Below are 27,900 nucleotides of genomic sequence, written 5' to 3'. Positions count from 1 at the left end.
TACAGAATTAAGTCACTGATGAAAAACTGAATTTTGATTTTATGCATTTTCTCTAGTTCTGTATACTTCCGATCACATCGAGATCTAATTCAATAGAGTTCGATTTGATTGAACACTGAAACGGTAGGTACTATTGAAGACGGACAGCGCACGATCTGATGCAGCAATGTTGAGGTTTAAAATGAAGTTAATCTATGATGACCTATCTACCCTCATAGGAGGCCTGTATCCCACCATTGGGAACATATTATATGCGCTGATGATGATAATGATGATCTATAACTACGATGACACCATTCGATGTGGGTATAAAACTGAAAAGGGTTGCAAAGTAAAAATTAAATATCGAAGTTGATTCAAAATCTAAAATAAAATCAAGTTCGAATTAATTTCGGGGCTAAACAATAGCTGTTCTAACTTCTGCTTCCATTCACTTACGACATCCTATACCTAAGCGATGAAATCCTCTTTTTTTAGAGATATTTTAAACCAACAACAAGGTGAGATACATCTATTTACTGGATTAGAAAGGCATAACATTTGCAAATTGTTGGTTTGACCTAAATTTGTTTTTAATAGCATCATATTCATATTAGAAACTTAGGATAATAATATTAGGGAATATTTAAACTACTGGGGAGGTTGGTTGGGCAAGGGCATAGGCAAGGGCAAGTAAAGATATGCTTCACTTTTGAGTATCCTAAAATTATGTCTATTATAGAACTACAAATAGTATAAATAAATAAATAAACTAAAGATAGTAAACTGTAAATTCAGAGTGAGTAGAAGATGGGTCCTTCACAGCCACTATTTTAAAAACTTTTCATAACTGGATACAACTTTACAATCAATTGCTCTTGTTAAATTAAGACTACTAAGCATATTATTCTAGATGTCGTCAAATAATTCGCCTTTTCTACACTTTTTTAATAATAAAAAACCCTTTTTTTTCAATTTCAAAAATAATTTTTCTCTACAATCAGAATCTATAGGCTTTATGAACCACGTCCGAAGCCATTGTAGATCACTAGTTTTATTATGACTGACTGTCTAAATATAAATGGTAGACTTAGTTATATTCCATGCAATGGCGAAAAATTATTCTAACCGATTACCTAAGGTCTAATTCCATTACAAGCCACTTCCTTAATAGATCTGCCCCTCAGTTACGTAAACTAGCGTAACAGAAATCCCGTTCTAACGTAATAAGTAATAACTATTTCACTAAGTCAGGTAAGTTACTAAGATCTAGGCTAGCGTACGCAGTCGGTAGATATAATCTTATTAAAAAAAGCATAATTATATTCTAAAATGAATAATTTGCGATAATTCTTTTATTTATTTATTTTTCGTTTTATCCAAGTAACTACTTACATATACATATTTACATGAAGATAAAACATAAGACTAATTTCTATTCTGAATAAATTTTGAGAGAGTCTTTGTAAGTATGCATGGATCTTTGTTACGCTTCCACGTAAACACTAGGATAGATTACAGGTTATAGGTACATAAGAATAACACATAAGCTAAAGAAATACTTGATTTTTCACGTGGGTTAATGCGCATAGTATAGATAGGTAGTCTATTATACAGTAAGGATACATCATACATGTGTAAGTAGGTATTTATTTTTTAAACAAGTCCTAATTCTGACATTTACAACGCAATGCCAATATGTAACACATTCCTATTCCTATCGGACACATTGAGCAAACGAAATTAAAGGAAACCCTAGATTTCCTTTTCGCAAGCGCAGGAAACTTCGACAAAAAGCCTTTATTGTTCTCCACCGCCCGCGCTGCGCCGCTTCTATTTGCGAGAAAATCAAGGTGAACATAATTTACTTTTTTAATAGTTTACATAATTACTGCTCGACAATGAAAACAAACTGCATTCGAGTATAGACCGCGCCATGGTTCGGATATTTGGCGCGCTGTCATGAGATAATTCCAATTTGCGCGGGAAATTGTCGTCTGTCAATTTTGTTTTTTTTCGTTTTAGGCACTGACTTTTTAAAATCGAGTGCTAAAAAAGTGAAAACATTTTGGTGACTCTTTTTCTTCACAAAATTAAGGGAACTGAGTTTATTTAATTGTGATTTAATTATGACTATCTATGGAAAATTAGTTCAAATAATTTTAATCAGTGTTTGATTCTTTTGTGAATCAGCAGACATCAAGATATTTAAGGTTTGATAAACCATAATATATTAATCACTAGATATTTATGGTTATTTACAAAACCTGAGTTTTAATATATTATGTACAATACTTAGTTATTAGAAATTGGGGGTAATCCCCCAACCCAAATGATTCATTGGTATTTCCTGTTATTATTTTTGTTTTTTTGTTAAGTGTAGGTATAGGACATAGGTAGTTGTTTCAAATATTTCACCTTCTATGTAAATTACGATACATATGTAGCTAAATTATATATGAATGAAAATTAATAAATTGTAAAATTAAAACCATAACATGTCATTATTTTATTAAAAGAAGCAATGAGTCAATAATTATTAATACATTAAAGGGGTTCAAATTTATAAAATTGCATAGATGTACAAGTTAAATAGATATACTTAGGTAGTAAATTCTAATAAAAAGCTCATTTTTTATTTGTTGTTTAGACCTATATGAGGTACCTACCTCGGTTTCGTAAAAAAGTGTGCACTCAATCGAATATTAAATATTGAATGCGAAATTATAAGTTATAAGTAGGTACTTACGAAGTCGACGACCTCATAATATGTATAACTGTATAGTGTAAAAAATAACACTTGTACAATGTACATATCTTGAGTTATGAGTTATTTTTTGTACAGATAGGTACCTAATTAAGCAATATTATATTGACAATCAATATATGTAATAATATGTAATTAGAATGTATGAAAGCTTTATGAATAGAGAGAGAGAGTTCGGAATGTACGTAGTAGGTATAGATAAAAGTATCCAGGATTTATAATCGTCATTTTACGTAACTATATATTTATGACGTGATAGGTAGGTATTCCCAAATTGAAAGTAAGATAAGTTTGTTGAACAAAAAATAGGTAACTAATCAAATAAGAGTGTTACCGTACTAGATCTCAATTAGTTTGGAATTTGTTAAACGTTAAACTATTTAAAAAAAATCTTAATAACGCAAGAAACCCTGTGTCAAACAAAAAAAAGCTATATTTTCCGTGTTCTTTTGTAAAAAAAGGTCAACCGAAAATCACAATAGGTATAGGTACCTACTTAGTTATTTTTTTTTCGCGTGTTGTTAAAATCATTCAGTTGAAGATAGTTTGAAGGTTATGTGTCATGTGTGTCATGCAATGTCATACAATAATTATTTTCCCGCCTATTCTAAACTCATTATATGTATTGTAATTTTCTCAAGTTTTCATTCTAGGTATAACAAAGTGTTCATCATCATATAATTGTAGTTTAAACAACAATTGAAAAATAATTACCAGGAAAACTCGCATAAGTAATATCCATGTATTATATTACTTATACTCTTTTGTAGTCAAGTATGTGAAGCTCGGCCGCTCGGAATGGCTAATGTATATCTGATATGATTAAAAAGAGCAACTATGGAGTTTCTTGCCGGTTCTTCTCCATAGATACTGCTTTCCGAATCGGTGGTAAATGTAAATAATTTGGAAAATCCAAAAGTGCACGCCTCATAATTTTTTTTTAATAAATATTTATTAATTATTATTTTTGTTTATTTAATAACAATTAAACCACATCGAATCAGACCCTGAAAAATGAAAGGGTTCTATTCCTGAGCATACTCAAGCGTAAGAGAAAAAAAAAGACTCGATTAGTAAAGTATTTCGGTCGCTATCGTGTTAACAAGAAAAAGGATCCGCACATACAGACACACGGACGTCCAAGACAGAACTTTTTTAAACTGTTTTTTAACTAGTTTAAATAACAAAAATGACATCAAAAATATCATGAACGTTAAAAATAGTGTTTTTTTCTTAATATGTGTGTGTATGTATTATCTTACAAGTGCAATGTATGATACATAAAGACATTTTAAGTTTGAAAAATCAGATGTTTCGCGCGAAGTGACAGTAGTACCCACCTCAACGCTTCGCTTATGAGGCGTGCAAAAATATGTATAGCTGACGTTTCAAAGGTGCTTCTCGAAGAAGTCTAATTGAATAAATAAATGTTTGAGTTTTAGTTTATATTTAATTAGACAAATAAAAAGGTACTTTACGTTAATAACATATTAAATCAAGGAAATATAATTGGGGGTAGTTAATGTTATTAATATATTTATAATATTATATTTATCGTCGCCTAGTACCCACAACACAAGCCTTAATTGAGCTTACTGTGGGACTAGGTCGATTTGTGTAATAATGTCCTATAATATTTATTTATTTATTTATTTATTTATTTATTTATTTAAAATAATTTGGAAAATCCAAAAGTGCACGCCTCATAATTTTTTTTTAATAAATATTTATTAATTATTATTTTTGTTTATTTAATAACAATTAAACCACATCGAATCAGACCCTGAAAAATGAAAGGGTTCTATTCCTGAGCATACTCAAGCGTAAGAGAAAAAAAAAGACTCGATTAGTAAAGTATTTCGGTCGCTATCGTGTTAACAAGAAAAAGGATCCGCACATACAGACACACGGACGTCCAAGACAGAACTTTTTTAAACTGTTTTTTAACTAGTTTAAATAACAAAAATGACATCAAAAATATCATGAACGTTAAAAATAGTGTTTTTTCTTAATATGTGTGTGTATGTATTATCTTACAAGTGCAACGTATGATACATAAAGACATTTTAAGTTTGAAAAATCAGATGTTTTGCGCGAAGTGACAGTAGTACCCACCTCAACGCTTCGCTTATGAGGCGTGCAATAAATAAAATAATTTTGATAATCCTCAAGCAATAGGTAACTAACTACATAATATAATCTTTATCAATAACTAGCAATGCCCTGCGGTTTCACCGGCATTGATAGCGATATCGTGACAGTGAAAAGTCTACTATAGGTCGGACTATAGGTTTAATTTTTAATCACATGAAAATCACCTTTATCCCGTCCGCGTCCCGCACTACGGCCTGCTCATTGTATTGAACAGTATACCTACTATTTTCTGTAGATTGACACTTTTAAAAAATTAAATCTTTTGAATGGAATATCTAATTTTTTTCATTTAAAAAGTATTTTGCTGGTATTGAAACAGTCTATAATAAAACTGGGATAAGGATTAATACTTATATTATGTGTATGGATAACATGGTTTGATTACTGTCGGCACTTCTATTTTACTTTGAAAACGTAAAAAAGTGGTTGTAGTAACATAACTACTGAAGATGGACATATGGTATCGCGGACTTTCTTGTAGATATTGATCCATTCTATAATACCGTAGAACATTTTTTTGTTCTATCTTCAATAGATTCCGCAGCGCACGCGATGACAGAAGTTTTATTGAGGAATTTTTTACACCTTGGGTTACATTATTGCATTTTTGGCAAGGATCTCTAATTTTTTTGAAAATGCAATATAGCCTATGTTGCTCAGTGAAGATGCAGCTTTCTAATGGTGAAAGAATTTTTCAAATCGGTCCAGTAGTTTATGCGTGAAAACCATACATACATACATAATTACAAACTTTTCCTCTTTATAATATACTAGCATTGCCCTGCGGTTTCACCCGCATAGATAGCGATATCGGTTGGACTATAGGTTTAATTTTTAATCACATGAAAATCACCTTTACCCCGTCCCGTACTACGGCCTTTTTTTTTGTTTTAGTGGGGAAATCTTTCATAGATACCCACGACCTCCGGGGGAGGGGCCGTGGGTTATGTCGGATTCCTACCGACCAAAACCCCACTGTGTTCCGTCAAGACGCATATTGGTAGAATTCCTCCGTGACCCCCGCACTACGGCCTGCTCGAACAGTATACCTACTATTTTCTGTAGATTGACACTTTTGAAAATTCGTTATATCTTTTGAATGGAATATCCAATTCTTTTCATTTAAAAAGTATTTTGCTGGTATTGAAACAGTCTATAATAAAACATCATTTAATGGGATAAGGATTAATATATGTGTATTGATAACATGGTTTGATTACTGTCGGCACTTCTATTTACTTTGAAAACGTAAAAAAGTTGTTGTAGTAACATAACTACTGAAGATGGACATATGGTATCGCGGACTTTCTTGTAGATATTGATCCATTCTATAATACCGTAGAACATTTTTTTGTTCTATCTTCAATAGATTCCGCAGCGCACGCGATGACAGAAGTTTTATTGAGTATTTTTTTACACCTTGGGTTACATTATTGCATTTTTGGTAAGGATCTCTAATTTTTTTGAAAATGCAATATAGCCTATGTTGCTCAGTAAAGATGCAGCTTTCTAATGGTGAAAGAATTTTTGAAATCGGTCCAGTAGTTTATGCGTGAAAACCATACATACATACATACATACATACTTACAAACTTTTCCTCTTTATAATATTACTAGCTGTTGCCCGCGACTTCGTCCGCGACTACGTCGTTTTAGGTCATTCGTCGTTTAAAAAAAATACGTGACACTTTATTTTTGAATGTTCTTAATTGTCTCTTATAAAATTTAACTACATTAAAATTGAACACTCTGAAAATCTTAAAATCGGAGAAAATTGAAAATCTGAGGAAAACATGAAGGAATGTGATTTAAATTCTACATTACTTAGTATTTCAAATAATAATCTAAATTAAATGTAGATTAACAGTTTGAGCGCACCGTTATAGAATATGTACCTAAGTATTAAATTACGTTAGTTTACATAGTAACAAAACAAAAACACGATGACTTTCTTTCGCGCTCGGTACCACAAACTAAGCATGTTAATGGTACGTGGCCCGCGTCACTTGACCCCCCGCGAGTTCCCCTCCTTTGCTATGCGAAAATACATTCGTCGCCCTGCTGTAGGAAAAATTGTAATACTGTGGCCTGGGCGTTATACACGCCCAGGGAGTTCCTGAGTGCCGATAGACGTCCGTCTATCGGCATTTATAACAATCTTATATTAATATCACCATCTTGAGGAAAAGCTTCTAATGTCGATTTAAAACTGCATACATACGAATTAACCTGATGAAACATGTTCTAAAATTGTGAAATGAGTTCAGTTTTAAATTCGAGAAATATTGATAATTCTTGTATTCGACTATTCGTTGTAGTCGAATACAAAATATATTTAAAGAAACTTAGGTTGGCCTTCAGGCAAAAGGGATCCTATCAAATGGTAAACTTGACCTTGTATCTTAAAAGTAAGCATGAAAGGACCTTCTGATAATTGTTGAGCACCAAAGGATCATTTGAAACGCACTACTATAAGAGCGAATATTGTCTAAGAACTGTTTAGATTGCACGTCATGTTCCTCTAAAAGTAGTGATTTCAAAGGTTCCGGCGTATCTTCAAACGAAAGCCGACTCCTTACTCCACTTTAAAGCATTACAAAAATAACATACTACGTTAATATCGCCTATACAGGAGATGATCTGTAATCAATTGTGAGGTTATAAGAAAACCCACTTTTATATTTGTCGGACCCTACCACCGAATTCGTAGATTGATCTTCTATGTTTACCTCTAAGTCATTAAGACTATGCGAAATCTGTCTGCAGTAAGAGGGGCCTCTCGCTATTCGTCCGTTTCCAGAGACCGAATAGTTTCAATTCTTAATCTTTCATTAAACAAACTTAATAATCGTTTTTGTCTCAATTAATTGTAATATTCGCGTCCCTACTCTAGTCATTGCTTATGCTCATGTTCATCTTCAAGAGATCGAATAATATTATGGTGCACCCTATCATTTGTCAAACGGTCTTCATATCGAGTAAAAGTTTCAGATTCTCGAGATAAAATGTGACGGCCGTGATCAGCTGTGAGACGTTATACCCTCTCAGTGAAGGTTTCGGTCTCACGGGATAGTACATGCCGTTCGCGGTCAGCTGTGAGCCGCAATTCTCGTTGTGAAGCGGTTTCAGGTTCTCGGCATAACACGTGTTGTTTTCGGCCTAGAGTATACCTCTAACGATTCTTGAGAACTCTTATTTCTCATTTTCTTAGCTTTGCTCGAATTTCGAGTTAAAGATTTTTTAGGTGGCACTGATGCATGAAAATAAAAATTGAGTTAAAACGGACTGAGAGTGTTATAGACAAATATAATCAGAAAGCTTCGAACTCCTAAGCTATCGGAAGTTACACGTGTTATTGTGAGTCAACCATAAAAGATAGACATTTATGATGTCGGGAGATATTTTTTATATAATAAGGAGAACATTTCTTTCATACATGATTTCTGTGTAGCTTTAACCATTAAGGTTGCACACGCGACGAAAGCTTAAAAATGGAGTTACTGCTCTGCTCAGGAATATGAAAAATAATTGTACCAAGTTTCGTTTAAATCCGTCGAGTAGTTTTTGTTTCTATACCGGTTATACGGACAAAAATTTTACTGTTTGCTTCTTTGGCATCAGTGTCGATCCCTAATCACCCCGTGATAGTTATTTAGGAAATATATTTCATGTACAGATTTAATATACCTAAGTATACATAATATATTTAGATTCCAATTTCCATGTAACGTTAAATTCGACTATACAATAACTAACAGACAACGCAGGTTACTCTCGTTTCCGTAAGTTGAGGCGGCTACATATTCGGTCCTCATAACATCACTTTTAGTGAACGAAACGTCAGCGCGGTTTAATTCGATGCCAACACCATCAGAAAAAAGGAAATATTTTTAATTGTGAAAAAATATTATGATTTACACTATTTTAATATAAAATATATGGCTGTGAGTGTGTAAAAATAAATCCAGCTAGTTTCACATCACACTTATGTTTATAATTAGCTATACGACATGAAAATATACATATTAATTACCAAGCAATAATCATACAGGTAAATACTGAACAAAAGTATTAACAGTCAAAGTTTATTTTTACTAACATTTAACAACACCCATGTAAATGATGAAGAAATGATAATTATCAACGAACTTACCTTTTCTATAATACTTAACACAGCACATTTTTTAAATTATCTTGCTCAACTCTGCTCAAAAATTTGAGGGTTTTGTTGGAACTGTAATGTGTCAAAACTATGATATATCTAAACTACGATACAACTTGCATGCGGAAATGCTCATTACAATCAGTGAATTTAAAGAATAACAGCTAACAACAACTATTCAATTTTATTGAGCTGATGAATATCTTTTGCCTGGAAGAGATCACCGCCGCCTAATAAATATACTGTGTTTTCTTATAAAATCGTAACATAATTTCTTTTATCTACTAAATTTTAATAAATAAGTTCTTTTTGTTATTTTTATCTAAAAATGATCTTGAGCTTATATTAGGCAAAAGTATACATTAACTTTTTATAATTTCAGGACCGCACCTTAAATGGGGTGCTCGGAAAATATGCCTACGGATTATTAATAGAGAAATGATACCTACACAACAAAGTTATGTTGGTTCCATTTTATTTATAAAATATAATGAAAATGGGCAAATATAAAACATATTATGTAAAATGATTAAAAATAAATAAATGAAGCAACTACGATTCAAAGAAAACATCTTTTTCAGTGTGAAAATGCTCTAAGCAATCCTGGATGATGAGTAGGTATAATATCATGTACTCTCATCCCAGTACGGTCGGTACCTCGATAGCCATAACGATAAATATTATAATCAGATAACAGCAAAGTCAGAATAAAAATCATAACTTGTACAGTTGTGAGTGCAAAATTTATGTTTCATTTGGCAATAACATTTTTTTCGGTACTAAAACGTAGTAGTTTGATATGTGGTTGGCTGCCCCTCCTCTCCTTCCTGAAAAATATCCTCCAAAATTACCCGAGATACTTCCAATGATTGAACCATACGTTGGACATTAACTTCAGTCAAAAATTGACGAAGCGGATGATTACTAATTTCCACTTAATCCTTGCTGCCACTATCTTCATCATCAAATCATCAATTTTCAAGTGGTGTTGTAAAATTGTCAGCAGAAATAGTCTTCCAAAGGCGATATAATTTTATGAACATTGAATCTGTAAATAAAAAATCAAACGTTAATAATTGTAAATCAATAAAAAAAGCTACTTACAAATAAAATTTTATCAACAAACTACTGTTCCCAACGCACCTCAAAATCTTGTAAAAGTCAAAAAGAATTCATCATTTTATTATTTCATTCTAAAAGTGTAATATAAAACCATTATAAAACCAATAAAAAACATGAATTGCTATCATTATAAAAATAAATACCTATAAAAGTAACAACTTACCTTTTGTGGGAACGCATGGTGAAAATTCACAAAACACGAAGATTGAATTTGATATTTTTGGTTTTATGACATTTATTTTAATTTTATTTATTTATTTATTTATTTATTCAAATGCTTTATAAATATAAATTTATAAATAATAAATTTATAAAGAATAGAAACATTCGATCACGAAATTATGTGGGTTCGAGTCCCGCCTCGTGATCGAATTTTTTCTATTCTTTATAAATTTATAAAACACGAAGATTAAAAATGTAACCAATGAACACAATCAATATTAGATTAATTGTAATGGTGTCTAGTTTGACTTAAAATAATAAACATCTACCCTCACTTTTAAAAATGTAGTATATTCACACGAAATATAAGCGCACCTTATAGGGAAGGGAAGATATGGGTTAAAGAGTTAAATAAATAACATGATTATATTTAAATTATTAATTTTCAACAGTTGTTCAGTAGTGATAACATGTAAATTGATTTGATTTTTACGAAATCTCATAGATGGCGCTGTTTCAAATTTGTCTTTATACTACTAAATTCATTAAACTGTTTCTCTGCCCAAATTACGTAAATGACATAGTTTTTATTTTGTAAAGCTAGATAATAGCATGGCTTACTCGAAACCAACATTTAAACATGAGTCTTTAGATTGTACGCTGTGGTAGTACACGGAATATGTAAGAAAAATAAAGGTTCACAGCTCCTCCCGCGAAGGTGATATCATGATAATATGTTTAAACTATCCTCACCCGACCTCTTAGGAATATTCATGCAAAATTTGAAGTAAATCTATGCAGTACTTTCTGAGATTAGCCCGGAAATACATACAGACAAACAGACAAACAGACAAACCGACAAACAGACAAAAATTCTAAAAACTATATTTTTGGCTTCTATATCGATTAAAGATCATGGATCAAGTATTCTTTTAAAAAAATATTCAATGTACAGAATTCTAAAAACTATATTTTTGGCTTCTATATCGATTATAGATCATGGATCAAGTATTCTTTTAAAAAAATATTCAATGTACAGTTTTGACTTTCCTACGATTTTATTATATGTATATAGATTATTATAGTATAGAAGTATAGATTACTACGGATAATACAAATGAAAACTTGTAAGGAAAGATGTTGCCAATTAATAAAATAGTAAATTAAAAATAAATACTTACGCAATAGGTAAGTAGATTTATTCATCTTTATTATATTTGAATAGAGTTAATTATGTGAATTGTTGTATCTTAATAAAAAAATGTTGAAATTAGGTTTATGTGGTAAAGTGAAATTTCATCACACAATAGAGAATATTTTTTCTACTTACAAAGGGGCATTACTATTTTATTAAACAACATTCATATACCTAGAAACCAGTTTGATATTATAATCTCTGTAATCTTCCCCTATTCACACATGAGTTAAGCAAATTCAAAGCCTAATTCTATTGTTTTAAAGCATAATGTTTACTCGTTTTGAGATAGGCTCAAGGTTGTCACACGACTAAAAAGTGCCGGCTACCGTGACCGGAAAGTGACATACTGGACCAAGTACACCGGACATTCTAATGTGTAGGGTTGTCTTATTTTAGGATGTTCAAATAATATTACTTACCTGCACAATTGTTGTTTCTCAATGTGTGCAAATTATTCAAAGTTACCACCATGTTGCTTGGTTAGTCGGTTTTTAAAGTGAAACTTTTATTACATCGTCTCAAACTTTTTGGTCTGTGTAGCGCATGTCGCGTGTATCGCGGCTGCCGAGTAGGTATACCTACTCGGCAGCCGACCGTCACGCGACATGCGCTACACAAAGCAGTGTTCGGAACCGTTCGAACAGTTTCACTTTTACCGTGGTTTCATAAAACCACACAACATTTTTTTCTAAATAATGTAGAATGTAGATAATGATTAGATTCAATAGATTAAATTACATTTATATAGATGACTAAGGAAACATTAGCAATTTAAAAATAATGTAACCCGGAATTTTAATCTATGGGTCATTAATGCATCTAAATGTTACTTCATAGCATTTTCTCCAGAAACTTATTAAAAACTTTCAATTTGGCTGCGTTGTTTCATCATATCAGTAAACGGAAGCACGTGATGGCACTATTGATCACTTCTGAATTAAAATTTTAATAATTATAACTTAAAAGTACATAATACATATAATATGATATAACCAACTATACTAACGAACTCTAATACTATAGAGCGATAAAGCTGATCGAGACCTTTAGAAATACTAAAAGGACTCTTTTTTTATAAAAAAAGACGGGTTGCACTCCGGGAGTGCCAGCAGAAGTGAAAACTTGATTATTAACGTTGAGCATGTTTGATATCCATCCGTCTTACGCTTTTTCGATCAGTCACGTGTCCTGACGCGAGTTTAAGATTTTATACCCAACGCCGCTAAAGAAGTTTTCACTTCAGAAAGTGAAATTGTTGAAATTAGTTATAGGTATGGAGATTCCCTAATGGCTGCACTTGCACTAATCAAACTGTGAACCAGCCTTTAGAATAAAGAAAATAAAAATCGAGTCGAGGCGAAGCGGGAATTCCCCAATAACAATGATATTTCAAATTGCAAGCGATAATGTGTAATATTTTCCTATTTCATTGGGACTAGCTCACAGCTGTGTTAAGAATCTTCTGAAATATACGAATATAAGATAGAGAAGATTCTGTAGGTATCTACCTAAACTTTCGTTCAATCAGCCCTATTTCCGTTTGGAGTACGCATTATAAGATTAGCGATAGTAACTACGGATGTGGACCAAGGACCACTTGTGACCCGTAGGCCTTGCCATAAGACCTATAGCGCACCTGGAGGCTGATCTTCGAAACCCAATATATCACAATACATTTATAATTAATAATTTAAGATGAGCCAACATGAAACCATAAGTTAAAGATTTCAAGACGACAATAATTAACTTTATGGGATAATAATATATTAAGTACCTAACTAATAACTATAAATACTTACACATTTATTTATTATTTATGTATTACCTATTACCGTGTAAAAAGTAGGAACTAATAAAAAACAAATACCTACCTTATTTTCATAATCTATACATATAATAAATCTGTAGAAGGGTCAATTCTGTACGTTGAAAATATTGAAAAAATAATTTGGAAAATCCAAAAGTGCACGCCTCATAATTTTTTTTTAATAAATATTTATTAATTATTATTTTTATTTATTTAATAACAATTAAACCACATCGAATCAGACCCTGAAAAATGAAAGGGTTCTATTCCTGAGCATACTCAAGCGTAAGAGAAAAAAAAAGACTCGATTAGTAAAGTATTTCGGTCGCTATCGTGTTAACAAGAAAAAGGATCCGCACATACAGACACACGGACGTCCAAGACAGAACTTTTTTAAACTGTTTTTTAACTAGTTTAAATAACAAAAATGACATCAAAAATATCATGAACGTTAAAAATAGTGTTTTTTCTTAATATGTGTGTGTATGTATTATCTTACAAGTGCAATGTATGATACATAAAGACATTTTAAGTTTGAAAAATCAGATGTTTTGCGCGAAGTGACAGTAGTACCCACCTCAACGCTTCGCTTATGAGGCGTGCAATAAATAGCAGGGGGTGTTACTGGATCGATACCAAACCCAAATATGTGATTAAAAAAATTTTTGTCTGTCTATCTGTCTGTCTGTATGTGAAGGCATCACGTAAAAACTAACGGTTCGATTTCGATGAAACTTGGTATAATTATACCTTATTATCCTGGGCATAAAATAGGATACTTTTTATCCCGGAAAAATACGTAGAAATAAATAAATCTTAATTTTTCCGCGCGGACGGAGTCGCGCGCTAGTAAAATCATATTTTTATTGTGTTCTTTATTGTATGTATTGAAAAAGTCCCTTCTTAGGTTTAGATGGATAGAATATTATGTACCTAATAGATTGGATAAATAAATAGGTATCTATCTCTATCTCTGCCGCATACTAAACACAGAAAATTGGTTTTCATTGTTCGTGGTATTCAAAAATTTTAATTAATTACGATTCATAGATTGCATACAATTTACAATTATATTAGTTGGAGAAAGATGCCTAATAAATCTAGCTTAGTTCGTAAAAGTATTTTATATGTTAATGAATTTCATAAATCTGCAACAGATCCAAATAGTTTTTTAACAAAAGAGGTCGTTGTCTTTTACGAAAATATTACACATCGTTTTAACATTTTATTATACCTAGTACCTACTTAATATTATTACTATCTAAAAATTTCGACGAAAAGATACTTTCATAAATACCCATGCGTTTATTTTGCACGCCTCATAAGCGAAGCGTTGAGGTGGGTACTACTGTCACTTCGCGCAAAACATCTGATTTTTCAAACTTAAAATGACTTTATGTATCATACATTGCACTTGTAAGATAATACATACACACACATATTAAGAAAAAACACTATTTTTAACGTTCATGATATTTTTGATGTCATTTTTGTTATTTAAACTAGTTAAAAAACAGTTTAAAAAAGTTCTGTCTTGGACGTCCGTGTGTCTGTATGTGCGGATCCTTTTTCTTGTTAACACGATAGCGACCGAAATACTTTACTAATCGAGTCTTTTTTTTTCTCTTACGCTTGAGTATGCTCAGGAATAGAACCCTTTCATTTTTCAGGGTCTGATTCGATGTGGTTTAATTGTTATTAAATAAACAAAAATAATATCTAATTAATAAATAATTATTAAAAAAAAATTATGAGGCGTGCACTTTTGGATTTTCCAAATTATTTATTTATTTTTATTTATGTAGATTTTGTCCGTTGTTTATAACTATGACCCATTCACTTGAAAGTGAACCTGAAGATTTTGAGTGATGTCGAAATTGAATGGTTATGAAAAGATTATGAATTATGATTGACTAATATTGTGCAGTGTGCAGCTAACATTGCTGCATAACTTAATCGATATCGAATAAAAAATGTATTAGCATTTTTTATTGCCACTGTAATACAAATTTGAATTTTTTTAATTGGAAGTTGGAAGTAATAAATAAAAATCTTAAATGGGTTTCGAATGGTTCGTGCAATACTATCTACCTAATCATGCATGCATAACGTATTTATAAACAACAAAAAGCACATCATCTGCAGACCTTTGTTTCTATCACTTCATTATAATCCATACTAATATTATAAATGCGAAAGTAACTCTGTCTGTCTGTCTGTTACTCAATCACGCCTAAACTACTGAACCAATTTGCATGAAATTTGGTATGGAGATATTTTGATACCCGAGAAAGGACATAGGCTACCTTTTATTGCGAAATATGTACCACGGGCGAAGCCGGGGCGGACCTCTAGTGAAATATATAATAATGATATTAAACACTGATATTACAAAGCCGAAAGTTAATTTGGTGCTAGTTGAATATATATTGCACGCCTCATATGCGAAGCGTTGAGGTGGGTACTACTGTCACTTCGCGCAAAACATCTGATTTTTCAAACTTAAAATGTCTTTATGTATCATACATTGCACTTGTAAGATAATACATACACACACATATTAAGAAAAAACACTATTTTTAACGTTCATGATATTTTTGATGTCATTTTTGTTATTTAAACTGGTTAAAAAACAGTTTAAAAAAGTTCTGTCTTGGACGTCCGTGTGTCTGTATGTGCGGATCCTTTTTCTTGTTAACACGATAGCGACCGAAATACTTTACTAATCGAGTCTTTTTTTTGAAGTAAAACTTCTTTAGGCGCGACTAGGGAGTAACTCAGATTTTTTTTCTGACGGAAGTAACGCTGTGTAGTTTCCGCCATTTAAAAATAATAATTCTGATTGGTTGTAAGTATATGTCAATACTACACGCTTCTTGACTTATACGCCAGCTAGTGGCAAATATCATAATCAATTAGGATTATTTATTTTCAAATTTTCAAACGGATCAATTGTGAATAGCAAAGTGAATGAAAAATTCAACAGTTTTAAAAACATTATTTTAAATTGCAAAATTTTTTGAAAATCTCTAAATATACTTGTTTATTTATTACTTTTAAAATAAGTAAATTAAAAATAAATTTTCTGACAATAGGCATGACGAAAGATTTTGAAATCCTCTTCCATAATGTGTGTATACGTTTACTATACAAGAAAACCCCTATATTTCGGTAATATACTTAAATCTAACGAAGATAAAAGCCATTTTCCAAAAAATATTTATTAACTGTGCCAAAACAGCTCGCAGGTGTCATGGCGTAGGCGTGACGTCACATTTTGGTAAATACGTAATTATTTGTACGCATTGCGAAGAAAATTAAAAAAATATTTATTTAATATGTGTTATAGAAACGAATTTCAAAGTTTATAAGTGGTGTGCAGTATTGCAGTGTGAATCCACATAAAAATAATGCTCAAAAATGTGTTAGTAATTATTTTAAGCGAGAAAATAATAAGAAATGATTGTATAAAGTTGGCGCGGAGAACCCCGAACCATATATTCGTGAATTCGCAATTATATTTCTGTTCTGAGTCGATAAATCATACGTGAAACAATAGAAAATAAATAAAAATGCGTATTCTCAACATATTCATAACAACAAAAAGCATCTGATTTGAGTTGTTTACTTAAGCGTGACGTCACGCGTGTTTTAGTCAAAATGGCGAACTGCAGTATTTCAATGTTTTATTTTATTGATAATCTCATTAATCTTAATGTTTTTAAGATTTCTAAGTCACTATATGTAATTTATCTATTATACATTTTCCCTTAAAAACACTAATACGATCATTTATGGATACTGTCGTCATGCCTATTGCGACATTTTATAATATTCAATAACAAGGTTATATTGACATGTGCGTTTTACTTCAATCGCGCGTAAAGGTTACACGCACACACTTTTTTTTCTCTTACGCTTGAGTATGCTCAGGAATAGAACCCTTTCATTTTTCAGGGTCTGATTCGATGTGGTTTAATTGTTATTAAATAAACAAAAATAATAATTAATAAATATTTATTAAAAAAAAAATTATGAGGCGTGCACTTTTGGATTTTCCAAATTATTTAAATTATGCGGTTAAAAAACTGTCCTACTGAAAACGTTCTTGGACAAAAGATTTCGCCCACTTATCTTACATTAAACATTTAAAGCGTGACTGAGTTTGAATAGAAAACAATAATTGCAATATAATAGTGATTTATAACTAGAACAATCTATTGCGAAAGAACCCGCCTTGAAAGGTCCCTGCAGTCCTAACATTTACTTTTCAGTCTAGATGTTATCTATTATAGGCTTAAATACCTTGATTGTATTTAAAGGCCTTTTGTTTTATTAACACAAAGTTATTATTTCGTAATTAAAACTTGATATTTAAAAGTGATAAGAATGATATTTTATATCCGCGATCCATGAGGTTCGTGGTTATTTGATTATAAAAAATACCAGACTAATATCGACAGGAAACTTTTCGGATTTATGAGATGACCATGTAGGTGTAGATGATGATTATGTCGGTCATTTTTGGTAAATTAAGCATTTAGTATATCTTTTCTTTTTTGTATTCTTACTGCGTACCTTCTCCTGGACTATTGACTACTCCACTGTGTTTCATTTTGCCTCAATGGCGGAATTATATCAAGATGTTATATTTCACATGCAGTCTGCTCATATCTGTAGAAAAAAGTAAAACAAAAATGCTCGTTATGGACTACGAACGATGCTGTTTAGTAGACAATCCACAGTCTAGGCTTTTAATGATTTGATTATTATCTATATCATTACTTAAAACAATTCCTAAAAATTAAAAAAAAAAACTTACGTACCTCTACTGGTCATTTATTATGGTAAATATATTGTGTGAATTTTAATTGTAAAATTGTCATGATTTTAAAAGACCTACAGAGTTCCTTACCGGCTCTGCTCAGCTCCCATAAAATGCTCTATGAATCGGATAATCTCTTCTAGTAATTCTAATTTAAGATTTTAAGAATTCAAATTAACTTTATTAACATGATTTTGAATTTAAAAATTGTTGATGAAACTATAGGTAACTACCTATAACACAAGATATTTTTAATATGTGTTTATTATTTTTATTTCTATGCTGTAGAGTGTAGACTAATTTATAATTAATTAATTAATTAACATTATTTAATTAAAATTTCCTTCTTTACGAGTTTACAACAAATGCTTTATAGCCACAGATAATATAATAACAAATTGATTTAAACTTAGGATTTAAATATGAAAGTATTCATAAATGTTGCCATTGCATTGTGCCTTAATACCTATATGTCCTATGTACTTAAGTACTACGGTACGGTAGATGCAATATAAAATATATTATTGAATTCTATAACCCCAGTTATCAGATGTTGAAATATGAAATGTTCATAACATAATATAAAGACTATATTGAGCCGGGATAATAAATATAGCCTATTGGCATAGAATATAATATAATATACTCTAAACGCGACCGGTATTAGGTACTATAAGAATAATGGTCTTGTAAATTCCCTCACCAACGTTAGATAGAGTTTTGAAAAACTGTCTAGTTCTAGTAGTTTCAGAAATTCTAACAAACAAACAAAACCAAAAAATCTATTCTCTTTATATAACATTTTCCAAAATATTTGTTTTGTTCCATACCGCAGCGGGACTTTGGTCTCGACTCTCGATTAACTAAGAAATAGCACAACTAATATATGTAATACTATACTAGTACAGACAGCTACATAGTACCTAAAGGCAATAAACCATATATCCTATTGTAAAATACTAATTACTTATATCAACGCAATTATGTTGAGAAATATAATTCGTTGCACTTACAAGTGGTAAACCACTAATCTCCTTACTATCATCACAATTAGTGCTTGAAGTTAGCACTAAATAAGTACCTAAGTGTTTATATTTCGAAATATAAAAAAATAATTTGGAAAATCCAAAAGTGCACGCCTCATAATTTTTTTTTAATAATTATTTATTAATTATTATTTTTGTTTATTTAATAACAATTAAACCACATCGAATCAGACCCTGAAAAATAAAAGGGTTCTATTCCTGAGCATACTCAAGCGTAAGAGAAAAAAAAAGACTCGATTAGTAAAGTATTTCGGTCGCTATCGTGTTAACAAGAAAATCCTCCGCACATACAGACACACGGACGTCCAAGACAGAACTTTTTTAAACTGTTTTTTAACTAGTTTAAATAACAAAAATGACATCAAAAATATCATGAATGTTAAAAATAGTGTTTTTTCTTAATATGTGTGTGTATGTATTATCTTACAAGTGCAATGTATGATACATAAAGACATTTTAAGTTTGAAAAATCAGATGTTTTGCGCGAAGTGACAGTAGTACCCACCTCAACGCTTCGCTTATGAGGCGTGCAAAATGTTGTGTGGTTTTATGAAACCACGGTAAAAGTGAAACTTTCCGAACACTGCTTTATACCTACTCGGCAGCCGACCGTCACGCGACATGCGCTACACAGACCAAAAAGTTTGAGACGATGTAATAAAAGTTTCACTTTAAAAACAAAAATACAAATATAATATAATATTATTGATATTATTAAATATTATATTATTATAAGCTACAGATACAATCCTATTTATTGAAAACTAGTATAATAACTTCTAATCTCCTCATCGTCCCGAAATCTAACTATGTACTATTATTATGTACTGCCACTTTCTTGCAGTGAGCAGTCAATCATAATTCATATGTTATCTTCAAATCTCATTGGTTTTAATCACTAACGGCCTATATTAGATCTAAATAAATAAGTATATTAAAGGTTTGTGTTTTTAATATTTTAGGATCTAAAACACACCACTTTTTAACCGACGCGACGCTCTTAAAAATGACACAGGTTCTCACTTCGTCTTTTTTTGGGGGGCAAAAATTATTAAAAATTGTTATTTATATAACTATTTTTTATTATTATCTCATTCGAATATATAACCTCCGTCACAATCTGGCGTAGCAACCATGTTAACATTATCTCTATAATATTATACAATCAATGTAATTACATGTAAATTATTTATCTAGAAAACGAAACATTTTAGTGGCAGGGTAAACACAATAACAGTCTTAAATCCATACTAATATTATAAATGCGAAAGTAACTCTGTCTGTCTGTCTGTTACTCAATCACGCCTAAACTACTGAACCAATTTGCATGAAATTTGGTATGGAGATATTTTGATACCCGAGAAAGGACATAGGCTACCTTTTATTGCGAAATATGTACCACGGGCGAAGCCGGGGCGGACGTCTAGTAATTTATATGTAAGTACCTAAGTTAGAGTTTTGACTTTGACTTTGTTCTAATACCTGTGCTTATACATTAAAAGTACATTACATACTTACCTACTTAAATTATGTTGGCACATGAACATGATATAATATATAATCCCTACTCCCTACTAATATTATAAATGCGAAAGTAACTCTGTCTGTCTGTCTGTTACGCTTTCCCTAAACCTCTCAACCGATTTTGATGAAATTTGGCACAGACAATCTTTAGACCCTGAGAAAGAACATAGGCTACCTTTTATCAAAACACGGAAGCAAGTAACATCTAAAAGAAACTCATACCTTTAGGATAAGACAAGCCTAGGAATGCTAAGTGCAATGCGTATAAGGATAATATAGATGTTTAATTTGTTTATAAATTAAACATTTTATAGCTTTATTTACAAAGCTTAGGTACACTGTTATAAATAATTAACGGTGAATTTTTTGCAAATTAATCGTGTACTGAATAAAATATGAAGAAGTACTTAGATACTCAATATTAGGTTCCTAAAGGCTAAGCTGAAAAATAAAAAATAAAAATATTTCCTGAGAAACCAAGGAACATCGTACTTAATTGTAAAAAAGTACAGAATAGAATTAAATAAAAATACAGACACCTTTGTGCAGCATGTAATCAAAGCTCTTGTAGAAACTAGAAGGTTTAATTTAGCTTTTATAAGCTCACCCATACATTTAAATATAAAATAATGATGGGAAAAAGACAATTAGCAGATAGAAATCGCACGATATATTATATACGATATAAACTTTAAAATGCAAATGGATTATTCTAATCCGATTAAACGTGTAACCTTAATTATTTCCAGACGAAACATAGGTTTTAGTAATTATATTCTTGATTCTCACCATAGACAAATATAACCTATATTAGTCCATGATTCTCACATAAAAACCTTGTTCAGATCCGTTACAGCTGTTAATTAAATTTTCAGTTAAATAATTGAAGCAGATATTAAAACAATATTCTGTTAATTCGAAATAATTAACCAATGAAACAAAACACTTTACAAATATGTACAATTTTTTTATTATATAATCTATTTGTCTCTACCTGAACTAGCTACTAGTTATTATTCTGTGCCTGAACTAGAATAAAATAACTGATAATTTTAATTATTATAAAAATAACAAAAAAGTATTAGCTTAGTTCCATCTAGATACATATATGCGGCATACTGTTGTAGAGTGATAGAGATTAAAGTTGTAAACAAACATACCTTCACAAAAACTATCGCAATGATATTATAATATAAAGTATCATCAAGTCTATCTATAGCTATAGGTAAAAGTTAATAAAAAGTTCTGATCAAAACAGCCTCATATTTTGAACGTCATCAATATACAAGATGACTATTCAGAAATCAAATGTTGAAAATAACGTATCTTAGTTCTGTGCCAACGAACCCTACATTTGCAATGGTACTTATTTTTTTGCGTGTGCATTGTTTGATAATTTTCAATAACAGGAAGTTTTAGACCGGGAGATACTGACACAAAATTTCGAGTCATTTGTAACAGGATGGCGGTTCTACAGGGGTCTTAGTACGCAATGACAAAAAGAAAAATGATGGTGTGAACGCTGGTACCGGTGGGTTAGTCGCGTGGGCGTTAGTCGAACTCGTCGGAAAAATAGCGATAGTCCAACGATTTGTAACACAAAAATTTTAGAATTTACCGATAGCCCATAAAAAAGAAGTAGGCGGTAGTGTCATGCCATACTTTTCCGGTATGACTTACAGCCCGCCATACCGACGCGAATGTGTTGATTTAAAAAAAACAATTATTCAACCATTTGTACCAAGCTAACTTTTGCACAGGTAACCATCGTCGTGCAGCCATTTACGAAAATCGCCATGCCATACTTTTCGGACGATTCCAAATGGTCGCCATACCGCCGAAAATCTGCAAATTTTTTTTATTTCGCCTATCTTTTTGTACCAGTATTGCATTTGGCTTTTTGGAGAGTATTTGATAAAATGTGACCATTATTATATTTGCCATACTTCTAGTAGGGGGAAAAAGTGCTGTCATACTTGAAAAATAAATTTATTATTAATTTATATAAGTGAAGATTTCCAACACCTAGATCTTTGAAATTTTGTATTTATATTCGTTGATCCTCAAAATTACAGGAAAAATAAGTGCCATACTGTTACAAATCCTTTGACTTTCGCTATTTTCCGACGAGTTCGACTAACGTCCACGCGACTAAGCCGCCGGTACCAGCGTTCACACCATCATTTTTCTTTTTGTCATTGCGTACTAAGAACCCTGTAGAACCGCCATCCTGTTACAAATGACTCGAAATTTTGTGTCAGTATCTCCCGGTCTATTTGGCAAGTTTAAACGTTTCACAAAAACCAGCTCAAAGTGCAGGATGTGGCAAGTGTCAAAATGAACAAAAGATAATGTGACCAAGCCAAAAACACCATAGAGGTACCATGTGTAGGAAATAATGTGATTGAGGTAATGACTAATGAGCTTGTTAGTTTGTGCCTTTGTCACTGGCCTTTGTGGCGGTAAATTTTCGAGGTTAGGAGCTATTTTAAATTAATCTTTTTGCTCAACAAATTACGTAATTCCTAAGAACAAAAGCCTATAAATAGTAGTAGAATGAACGAAAAAAAAATATTTCTTTGTGATAAAATTGTCTTGAAAATATTGTAAAAATATATATGTAGGTAAGTACCTACTTAGTCCCATTTCTAATGGGTTAACTATTAAGTACCCATGCATAATATATAGGTATTTATACTAGCATCAAAATAGTTTTCTATAAAATTCCCTTAAATTATGAAATAACCGACATTTCCTTGTCTAGGTAACGATGGCAGATGGTATAGAAGCCGGGGCTGGGCTGGCGTGGCGCCTGCTGGCCACGCTCGAAGGAGGCTCATTATTGCTGGCCACGTCAGCTCTGATCGCTTATACAGCTAGAGCCAGAGTTAAGAAGCACAAACGACGCAGGGACGTCAAAACTGTACTTGTGAGTAAATGGAGTATATAAGGAAAGTTAAGCTTTGAAAAGTAATGAATTAACTATTCACAAAAACTGTGGTTAATCTGTGGGTTAGTGCAGGTTAGTGTTAGACTGTTAGCAAAGCTGTTAAATAAAAATAAAGATATAGCTGTAGGCAGAAGAATTGAATAATAATAGAAAAACATGCAAACTAAAAAAAATCGTGTGTGCCGACTGCCGAGCACCCGTGTCAGAAGTGAAACTTCTTTGGCAAGATTCAAAGATACCAAAATCGTCGCCTTACTCCATAACGTGACGTTATTTCCATGACACGACCTTAAAATTTTACTCTCAACGCGCCTAAAGAAGCTTCACTTCAAAAAATACATAGCAATTTAAAAGCGTACAAAAATCGAAATCAAATAATGCACATCCTCAACATACATTTTTGTATAAAAAATACGAACCTACATCATTGTTTTAAAATCTATTATCCACAGGTAACAAACACAACAAATTCCCTCGGCAAGGAAGTGAAGCGACGTCTGGAGGCGTGCGGTTGTATAGTGCACACGTTGCCGGGAGACGCGACGAGCGAGTCTCGTGTGGATGCTCTGCTGGTTATCGGCGCGGAAACTCGACCCGGATTGGAAGGCATCGCTAAATTGGTTTCAAATGACGTTTATGATAATTTAAAGGTAATTTAATTTACTAATCAAGACACTAGCAGGTTGCCTGGTAGAGATTGCTGTTCAGCACAAAAAAGCCACCTCTTGTATAAATAACGCCTTTTTTTAAATATATATTGTTCATTTTCTGCTTTGTTCTATCTAGTTTGTACAATAAAGTATCATAAATAAATAAAATACTGAAAGAAGTTCTTAATTCGTAGCATGTTTTGAATTAACTTTTGTGTGAATGTACCGGAGTATTAAGATACTAATTCAAAGAAGAGTCAACAAATATATTCCCGTTGAATAGCAAGGAACACTTACATAATACCTACAATCCTACTTAAAAAAAAATATATTAAATATTTTATACTGTATAATTTCAGTTACTGGAATCACTATCACATTTAGTGCAACGTGGTGGATGTATTGCCTGGGCGTCAGCGGGTGCCCTGGACGACGTTTACAGTGAAGCGACGCGCGCGTTCGACGCAGTGCTTCGAGCTAGCTTGAACTACGTCGCTAAAAAGTATTTTTTATCACTAACATAATATAAAACCAAGCCCACCGCGTCTGTCTGTCTGTTCGCAATAAATTATAAGCTAGGTACTGCACTTATTCTCATTCTGTTTTCACCAATTGATAGCGACTTAGTGTGCCCTTCAGAAAAAGCCTATAATATGTCTTTAAGTTATACATTTTCCATAAAAACCTGTTTAATGTTAATTCATGTAATATGTATAAAGATATGTACGACTACTTACGCTTCAAATTATTCATAATTTTCAGATCTCGCTGCGAAGCCATTTGGATCGACAAAGATGAAAGCATAGAGCGGGTAGCGGAAAACATAATCGCTGCTCTTGTGCCGTGTGATACGAGGCAAAGTACAGATATGCAAACTTACCCTTTAAGGTATAATATAATTATTATAACTATTTTAACTATTATAACTATTTTCCAAACAACAGAGATTATCGATAGGTACCTTATAGACTACAGGCCCGTGTTGAAAAAATTATGGGTCATTTGACCCACCAGGTGACCTATCTAGAACGATATAAGAGCATAAAATAATAAGATTCAGCACTATGACGTCACTTGTAAGCTGTCCACCTGAGTGCAGATGAGAATTCGAAGGTTCAGGTAGAGATTTTCTCCCCTTGTCTCCATGATTTTTGTACGGCGTTGCGGAATAATTGATTAAAAGTAGTATAGAAATAGTATGACACAGATGCCGTACAAAATCAAATGACCAAATTTACCCCGGCAACTGTCGAAAAATAAAAATAAATTCCGACTTTGTGGACCACCATTTTTGTACGGCATCTGTGTCATACTATTTCTATACTGCTTTTAAGCCATTATTCCGCAACGCCGTACAAAAATCATGGAGACAAGGGGAGAAAATCTCTACCTGAACTTTCGAATTCTCATCTGCACTCAGGTGGACAGCTTACGAGTGACGTCATAGTGCTGAATCTTATTATTTTATGCTCTTATATCATTCTAGATAGGTCAGGTGGTGGGTCAAATGACCCATAATTTTTTCAACATGGGCCTGTAGTCTATTATTCTAAATGGCATCGAAAAGAAGAGCCGATTGTTTTTTTTTTTTATTACTTTCATTTCAACGTCTGTACCGAAAATTTAATACGAAACACTAACTTCGTCTTAGCTCTATGACATAAAGCTAAAGCGACTGTTTGTTTGTTTGATCGCACTTATCTCAGAAACTGCTAGACCGATTTCAAAAATTATTTCATCGTACACAATAATATCCAAAGAGACGTAAAGCAGGAGAGTTATTTGATTTTAATTTTTAGGTAATAACACGGGCAAAGCGAAGTATAGTTGTACATAATATATGAGATTAAATTAGAAGTAAATGTATAACATACCACAGGAAAATTTGGTATTATGTAGTTGTTTTATAGCATTTTATTATATTTTAAATAAAAAATAATAACTTTACTTATTTTATGTTTTCAGGAATATTGCAGTACAAATAAGCAAGTTTTTTGGGCGATGGTTAAAAATAATTATGTAGCTGGAAAAGGGAAACATTTTGTAATTCAACGGCTGAAATAATGTATAATAAATTATGTACATAGCACACAAACATGTTTTATTTAATAAGCAATAAATATATATTTAAAAATTATAACTGGTATTTTTATTATGTTATTTTATTTTTTAAATGATAATGTAAAAAGTGGGACCACTCCAAAAGCTCTACAATTAAAACTGACTACTGAACCATTTTTTTTAACTTGATTGAATCTATTCATGGTTGCATTTTTTGAGCAACAGCTGATCAACAATGTTACTGGAAAGTGGAAATGTTGTCATGAGACGAACACAGAGCAAGTGCGCCTCGCTTCAACCTTATCGCATCTCGCAACAAACATCATAAATCAGAAATATCCAGGAAGTGCTCATCTAATAAAATAAATGAATATTTCTAATAAGCGCTTTCTGCCGCCCCATTTCATATGCCACTCGGTCCTGGGGCCCTAAAATTAGGTTTATGTAGGGACTAGGTTCATTTTTACTCCAAAAAACAATCAAGCGTCCATACAAAGAGTAGTATATTATTATTATATAACTATATTATTTATTATAGGTGGTCTTATTATACACGTAATACACTAGCCCCGTTTTCCAATTACAGAGCATAATGCGACTCAGTGCCGCACAATGCTGAATTATGCTGATGCTTAATTGGAACGTGAAACGCACCAGCAGGTTGCGCCAAGTTCAGTGTTGAAAAAAAAATATTCATAGAGTTAGCAATAACCTCATTAATGTGTAAAAAAAGTGGTATACATAATAATTAGTTGAAAAATATTTACGGTTATTTTAAGTAATTTGGATTTTGATTTTTTCATTAACATTTTTTTCAATGTTTGTACCTTCATCCATACTTATATTTATTTTTTTAACACAATTTGAATTAACTTTGATTATTTCGAAAAAACTACAATGAAACGAAAGCTTTAAAATTTTTTCCAACAATTAATAATTACTAACGATAAATCGATTGCACGCTTAGATCATTAAGTAATGGATGGAGTACGCTGGCAAATGTTCTAACTAAACTTTCTGCTGATTTTGGTGCGGGGAGGGTAACTCACACTGATGAAACACAATGAAACATAATCACACATTCACAAAAATAATTTGTGTCACGAAAGTCGTAAAAATTTACGACCTTTTAAGCGACGAGTTTTTAAATTCAACTCTATCACTAAGATAATAAAGATTAAATTTGTATTTCATTCCAAGATAGTCATGTGGAGTGGGGTTCAATATCGCGTTCTAAATTCAACTTTATCACTTAGGTCATAAAGATTAAATTTGTATTTCTTTACAAGATAGTCTCGTAGGGAATGCGGTTCATTAAGGCGTTTTAAATTCAACTTTATCTCCTAGTCCATAAAGATTAAATTTGTATATTTTCTTTCCATGATAGTCTCGTGGGGCCGCATCAATGATCGAGTAAACATGACTCGATTATTTTTCTTGATCATATCGCTAAACGATACATCGACGATTATTAGAAATTGCATTTTATTAGA

General features: G+C 31.9%; 1 protein-coding gene and 1 long non-coding RNA gene across 3 annotated transcripts in view; one reads left to right on the top strand and one right to left on the bottom strand.

Moving 5' to 3' along the window:
* Positions 1-1,811: 1,811 nt before the first annotated feature.
* On the top strand, positions 1,812-26,468 carry LOC149488063 (uncharacterized). 2 transcript variants are annotated; one of them, XM_089696935.1, is made up of 6 exons: positions 1,812-1,832; positions 23,511-23,675; positions 24,149-24,346; positions 24,706-24,848; positions 25,109-25,234; positions 26,312-26,468. In XM_089696935.1, the coding sequence occupies exons 2-6, from the start codon at positions 23,517-23,519 to the stop codon at positions 26,367-26,369; spliced, it is 684 nt and encodes a 227-aa protein (XP_089553061.1). In that variant the 5' UTR covers positions 1,812-1,832; positions 23,511-23,516; the 3' UTR covers positions 26,370-26,468. The 2 variants fall into 2 exon arrangements, with proteins under 2 accessions (XP_089553061.1, XP_089553060.1); XM_089696934.1 differs by lacking the exon at positions 1,812-1,832 and adding an exon at positions 1,883-2,192.
* Positions 11,428-27,900, bottom strand: part of LOC149488057 (uncharacterized) — a 77,371-nt gene continuing 60,898 nt past the window's right edge. Inside the window, exon 3 of the long non-coding RNA XR_016315811.1 lies at positions 11,428-12,781. This is a non-coding gene — a long non-coding RNA (uncharacterized LOC149488057). The remainder of the gene's footprint in view (positions 12,782-27,900) is intronic.

Source organism: Colias philodice, chromosome 6 (assembly GCF_061535455.1).
Source record: "Colias philodice isolate Cphi_HAF_F1 chromosome 6, ilColPhil1 Martin Lab GWU primary, whole genome shotgun sequence".
In the NCBI taxonomy this organism is placed as follows: Eukaryota; Metazoa; Arthropoda; class Insecta; order Lepidoptera; family Pieridae; genus Colias; species Colias philodice.
This window is presented reverse-complemented; position numbering and strand designations above follow the sequence as displayed.